Source organism: Mirounga leonina, unplaced genomic scaffold (assembly GCF_011800145.1).
Source record: "Mirounga leonina isolate KUSES-001 unplaced genomic scaffold, KU_Mleo_1.0 Mir_196, whole genome shotgun sequence".
NCBI classification, from domain to species: domain Eukaryota; kingdom Metazoa; phylum Chordata; class Mammalia; order Carnivora; family Phocidae; genus Mirounga; species Mirounga leonina.
The window spans coordinates 1-6,920 of NW_023270493.1; the positions used below are offsets into that span (position 1 = coordinate 1).

General features: G+C 44.5%; 1 protein-coding gene across 1 annotated transcript in view; it reads right to left on the reverse strand.

Annotated features, from left to right (window-relative positions):
* Positions 1-146: 146 nt before the first annotated feature.
* LOC118024125 (acyl-coenzyme A synthetase ACSM1, mitochondrial-like) overlaps positions 147-6,920 on the reverse strand; it is a 28,092-nt gene continuing 21,318 nt past the window's right edge. The window contains 5 exon segments of the mRNA XM_035025688.1: positions 147-233; positions 557-637; positions 2,893-2,964; positions 3,352-3,457; positions 5,907-5,986. Of these exon segments, the coding sequence (XP_034881579.1) occupies positions 198-233; positions 557-637; positions 2,893-2,964; positions 3,352-3,457; positions 5,907-5,986 (375 nt within the window). The 3' untranslated portion in view covers positions 147-197.

The window sequence follows — 6,920 nt, forward strand, 5'->3', positions numbered from 1 at the left end:
ATCTGGAGCAACAGGCCTGTGGATCCCAACCTGCAGGGCCACCCCAACACGCCGGCCCCACCCACACAGTACCTGACTATTTGTGTGACACTGGTGAGAATAAATGGGGGGAGGAGCCCTGTCAAAAAATAGATTACAGCTGTCAGAAGACTTTGAAGTCAGGAAATGGTGAAACCCAAGTTATGGGTCTACTGGTCTCACGGATATGCAGACGTGGCAAACGTGTCTTCAAGCTAGAAAACACAGATCAGGGAAAACTAGAAGCACCAGCTGATGGAGAGAGCTGCCAGGGCTCCCTCCAGGTGCTCTGGTCCCATCTGTTGTGTATGAGGCTTCCGGCTGCCAGGCTGAGCAGCATTCATGCCCAGGATACTGCAGTTCTCAACTGAAGCCTCCCCAGGAAATCGGCGGGAAAACAGGAGGAGAGGAAGAAGGACAACAACTGGGGTGGGGGTGGGGTGGAGTGGGCACAGCTGGTTCTGTCACCTGGTGTCCCACAATTGTTCAATCCCAGCTCAGCCCTAACTGCACCCAGCAAATGCCTTTAGGACCAGACCTGGACGTCGAAGGAGGGGATGCCTTTCCCGATGGAACCCGGCTTGATCTTCATTCCACGGAGAGTGACACAACTTACTCCCTATTCATAAAAGAAAGAAAATGGGGTTGGCCAAAGAGTCCAGGCTGATTACAAAGCATTAAGAACCACACACAGCATCCTCACTCATCCATGTCATTCGATGCTATGCAAAGAACCCTTATGGGGAAGCTAGAAGGCCCAGATTCTAGGTGCAAGGCATGGACCCAATTCTGGTCAGCAGATATTCACCACACCTGACATAGACTGGGCCTGTGCGAGCTCCTGGGGCTACCGGGTCCACTGCGAGGGGCCAAAAAAGAAGCAAAGGGGTGAGCCCGGGGCTGTGGGCATGTAACGTGAGGTGTGGAGTACGCACTGTATGTCAGACATGTGTCCGTTTGCTAGAGGAAGGCCATGATATCATTTAACATTGACTCAGGCTGTTAAACAGTGATAGGAACCCTGTCTCAACGACTCAGAGCTGTGCTGAGAATATTCAGATTGTGTTGTCCCCTCTGCTAGGCAACTGCCCCACCCCCATTTATCCTCCTGATGAACTTTATTCCTCCTTTATGGTACTCTAAAATATCTTTCTAAAGCTAAGCTAGACCAGGATTTGAATCTTTTTTTTTTCTTTTTAAGATTTTGTGTGTTTATTTGAGAGAGAGAAAAACGAGAGACAGAGTAGGGGTGGAGGGGGAGGGGCAGGGGGAGAGGGAGAAGCAGGCTCCCCAGCTGAGCAGGGAGCCCAATGTGGGGCTCAATCCCAGGACCCTGGGACCACTACCCAAGCCAAAGGCAAATGCTTAACCGACTGAGCCACCCAAGGATTTGAATCTTGACTCCAGCTATGTGCCAATTAATCCCCCTTCATCTTCTCTGTAAAGGGGTAATTATAACACTTAGCTCTCATAGTACCTGTGAGTGTGTGGAAAACTCTTCACACAGTGCCTGGCACACCAAGTTAGCTCCATAAACAGTCACAACTAGCTATTATTCTGGCCCCAAGAAAAGTCAGTTGGGACATTCTCCTTCTGTAGTATTTTTTCCCACACTTCCATTGTAGCCAAGAGAGCATTATACTTCTTTTTTAAAAAATATTTATCCATTTATTTGAGAGAGATAGAAAGAGTGCAAGAGTGCTTGAATGGGGTTTGGGGAGCAGAGGGAGAGAGAGTCTTAAGCAGACTCCCCGCTGAGCATGGAGCCCTATGCAGGGGCTCAATCCCACGACCCATGAGATCACCACCTAAGCTGAAACCAGGAGTCGGAAACTCAACCCACTGAGCCAACCGGGAGCTCCCAATTGTCCTTATTTTTGCTTGTCTATTTCCCTCAGTGAATAACAAGCATCCTGAGAATAGAGACTGCCCCATTCATCTCTACTACCCTAGCATCTAGGGCAACACTTACTTAAAAACAAGAGTAACAGCAAGGTGAGCATGTACAAGAGGTTGGACATTGTAGCCAGAGCTTTATATACTTCCTTTTGTTTCCCTTATCACAACCCAGCGAGACTGGGTTATATTTCCATTTTGGAGACAGAGAAGCAGAGACTCTGGAAGGTTCAGTGCTATGCCAATGGTCTTGAAGCTTGTAATTGGCAAGCTGAGATTTGAACCGGGGTCTGAGTTCCTGAGAGGGAAAGCTCTTCCTCCTTTGCTATGTTGCTGCTCACAGTACAGGCATGTGGAAAATGTCCCAGAGATGAGTCAGTGGCTATGCAAATACTTTGTGAAATACAGCACCACCTGGGTATGAGGCAGTATTCTGTTGTTGCAAAGAGTTGATACAAAGGAACCTGGATCATGGGTATATTGTAGTTCTCATCCCACCCTCCTCCTTGTCCAAATATAAACTATGAACCATACAAGGACTAACCTAGAGTCTTAATATTTCTTAGGCCTGGAAGCGGACCAATTAACTGATGATTTAAAAGCATATTTTCTTTGCAAAAAAGTCAGATGAGTATGTGAATTGAGGCTAAAATAGTCATTTTGCTCCAGCTCCTGAGATGGTAGTCGTCTGTCTGTCAGTTACAGGGATAACAAGGAGGCTGGGGAAAGTGGCCCAGCAACAGAAATGACTTGAGAATTGTGTTGGAAGATACCTGCCCCTGCCCCTACTATCATTAATAACGTTTTTCTGGTTTAAGACATGCCTGATACTCTGAATGTCCTGTCACCTGGCTAGTCAGTGATGCCTTTGGGAGTCACACTGTGTGTGTGTATGTGTGTGTGTCTGTGTGTGTGTGTTGGTATATACAGAAAGTCTCTGTTCCCTCCCCCACTCTAGCTAGTGTCCCACAATCAAACCTGTGTGCTGTCCACATGAGCATCCAGAAATGAACTTCTGGGGCCAGCTCCTGGCTGCCTGTGGTTGCCACCCTAGGAAGGAATGAAGTAGGCAGGACTTGCTGATGGTGGGCTCCATGTTACTGGAGAGAACCTCCCATCCCGCCACCCCTCCTGGGCTCCCTAGAGCTAATGATCACAGGGATGGTAGCACCATGTCCTCACACCCCTTTTCAAAGTTTTGTCCAATAGTTTTCAGGACATTGGCCTCTTGACAAACTGATGAGCTGTGAATTGTCTTTGTGCAAATTGATTTGGGGCAAATTAGCCTAGAACTCTGAAGCCTCCCATTGGCTTCAGGCAATGTGTGAGCAGAGTGGGGCCTCTGCATATACATGGTTCAGCTCGTCTGCTGGGCTCAGTGGCTCAGCACATCCTGACTGATCAAGAAAGTACCATCTACCTACTGTTTCTACCTACTGTTTCTGACTGTCCGTAGACCTCGTAGAGCAGAAGACCTGTCCGTTTTCTCCACTGCTCTTGATCCTCTGGCAGCAGAGAGTGCTCCAGGGTAGGGAACCTGAGACTTAGGGGAAGGCAAAGTGACAAGAGAACTTGCAGTCAGGCCTTGGATGTTCTGCCCCAGGCCCAGAGTGTTAAGAGCTCAGAGCCTCGTCATCTGGATCATTCATGCTTCTGCTTCCTCATGTTCTTAGTTGCCTTTGGGGCAATTTGCTGGTGGTCAAAGCCAACTGGAAGTCACTCACTTCCTGTCAGTTCATGTTAACTCTTCTGGCAAGGGGTGGGTGGTGGCGGTGAGGCTAATGGGTTTGGATCAAAGGTTTGGATCAACTTTGGAAGCTGACATAAAAAGATGGCAAAGATGTATTTATCAGACCTTGTCTTCACACTCTCTGTGGCTATGAGGGGTATTTTATAAACTGTAAGGTGGTAGGGGATAAGATCCCAAGAGCATGTTAGGATGCTAACAGAACTGCATTGCCTTCTCTGAAGGGTAGGGTCATGTGAATTGAAGGGCTTTTGTATTTCTGAGCAGAGAATGCAAGTTAGAGGGTAGAAATGAATTGCCCAGGACATCAAGGAAGACTGGGATGTGTGTAGGAAAGGAGAGAAGGGTTATGGTAGCAGCCCTGAGAGAAAGAATTTCAGAGAGCCAAAAAGTTGGCTGTGAACATCTGTAGTAGGTACATTGCATGATGTAAATCCTCTTCTTCATTTTTCCCCATAAAATTTTCTGCTAATAAAAAAACAACCACAAAATAATGATGGATTCCCTGAAGGACGTGGGGAGAAGTGATTGAGGTCTGAGTACCAGGTGGCCTGGGGCTGAGCCGGGTCAGCTCTTGGGGATGAGAGAGGTAGCAGACATCTGGTTCACCTTCTCATCCTCATCACCCTGTCCTGGTACATCAGAGTCAGAGTCAGGGACAGGAGGGCTGAGGGTGTCTTCTTCATTCTTCTGCAGCTTTATCCAAAGTAGGTAAAATGGGCAGATTCTCTGATGCAGTCATTAGCTATGCTTTGGTTGTATTTTTACTGGGTTTGGACAAAGATCATTGACTGAGGAATGTTCAAAAAGTAGCTTAATATGAGCTTTGAAATACAGATGGAAACAGGATCCAAACAGCTTGAGGCTTCATGAATAAAATCAAAACTGTGTTTCAGAGTTAGCTTCATAAGGGTAGCCACAGAACACCTTAATATTTTAATTCTATATTTACGACATGTTACTCTGATTTTTGAAGTAGCCGTTTTAATCTCAGACTCTTTAAAAGATACATAAATGCCCATAAGTTTCAAAGAGCAGATTTCAGGTTAGCTGAAATTAACCTGCAAACATGGGGAAATGCAAAAATAAAACTCTACAGTAAGATAACACTATATATCCATCAGATTGACAAAAATTAAAAACTCTGACAATAACAAATATTGCCAACGTTATGGAACAATGGGAATTCTCCTCTCCTGCTAATGGGAGCATTTCAATACTTTGGAAAATCGCATGGTAAAATGTCATGTCAGTGTGAACTAGCAATTCGTCTTCCAGAAAAATGCTACAGAAATGCATGCTTATATGCACCAGCGTACATGTACAAGAATTCAATGCAGCATTAATCACTAATAGCCCCAAAATGAAAACTACCCAGTGTCCATTAATGGTAGAACAGATAAAAAACACATCATGTTTTTATACAATGGGATATTATACAGCAATGAAACTTAACTACAGCAACATGCAGCAACATAGACACATCTTAAAAACATAATACTGAAAAAAGAAGCCAAAGATTACAGAGTAATATATGATTACACACATAAAGATCAAAAGCAAGTAAAATATGATAATTTGTTTAGGGGTATTTCCTTAGGAGGTAAACTATAAGGGAAAACAAGGAAAGGAATACCATAAAAGTCAAGACAGTAAATTCCTTTAGGGAAGAAAGAGGGCCATGAAGAGATCTCTGGGGTGTGGGCAATATTCTATTTTTCTGATTCAGTGAGTGGTGACACTGGTGTTTTTCAACAATTCATTAATCTATACATTTATGTCTTATGTATTTTTCTGTATGTTTGTCCTTTCATAAGAAAAAGTTTAAAAAAGAATAAACGCACAATGATGCAAGGCTTACTGAGTGTTTCATTTGGATCTTGGAGTCCTGCTTTAATGAACTAATTATCACCACCAACAATTATCCCCCCCACACACACACACCCCTCAAAGACCACAGTTAAAAATAGACCATGGGGGGTGCCTGGGTGGCTCAGTCGTTAAGCGTCTGCCTTCGGCTCAGGTCATGATCCCAGGGTTCTGGGATCGAGCCCCGCATTGGGCTCCCTGCTCTGCGGGGAGCCTGCTTCTCCCTCTTCCACTCCCCTGCTTGTGCTCCCTCTCTCACTGTGTCTCTGTCAAATAAATAAAATCTTTAAAAAAAAAAAATAGACCATGGTACATTGGATTCCTTAAATTCCTACCCAAAGATTGTTATGACCAGCTACCACCACTTCTACTATACCTGGTAGAACTGTGCCGTAGAATCATTTGATATACAAATGGCACAGCAAAGCAGTGGGTGATGGGGTATTTGAACAACATCTAGAAAATGAGAAAAGAAGGAATTTTATTTTTATAATAAAGATTTAAAATATCAGTTAATTATTAGCATTTTAATTCTGATCTCCCCTCTAAGGAGAGCCCATTATTTATTTAATTCTTTCAATAGACCTATACTGAGCATGAATTTTGTACACGCCATGCAACAGACACTGTCGGGCGAAAGCAAGAAGAGTAAGATAACATCCCAACTGAGAGTAGGTGGTAATAGAGGAGATAAAACAGGACTCATATGGTAAGAAGGAAATTGGTAGATGTCATAAGAGAGATTGGAAGAAGGAGAACAAAGCAGAGGGAAATATTCCTTTTGAATGGATAATCCAGGGACCTCATGGAACAGGGGGCATTTAGTTGGGGTATTTAACAAATGGAATGGTGTCTACAGGCAGAGGAAGGGGGGGAGGTTCTTGCAGATAGAAGGAGTAATAGGAGTAAAGTTTCCAGAGTTGAAAAACATTTAAGTGAAGTCAAATAATATGGTTTATTTAGACAGGAGAGGAACAAGAAGTAAATTTAGGAAGATTGGGGTTAGTTGGAGCCAGATTATATAGAGTCTAAAATGTCTGGTATTCACTGTTGTTTTACTAGAGGTGGGAGTCTTTCAGTTTCAGATCAGGGTGGAGATACACTGGGAGAACAAGGAACACTAAAGAGGAGAGAATGTGGGTTTGGGGTCAGCCTGCTTGACTTCAATCCTGTTACTAATTCCTCTGCAACTCTGTTTCGTCATCTGTAAAATGAGAATATCTGTATCTTCCACACAGAACCACAGGGAGGTGTAATGGGTACTTGGGGGAAATCTGCGTCCACTTTCAGTCCTCTTTCTGAGTCCAATCAACTCTCCCTCCCTCCCTCCCTCCCTCGCCTCGCTTCCTTCCTTCCTTCCTTCCTTCCTTCCTTCCTTCCTTCCTTCCTT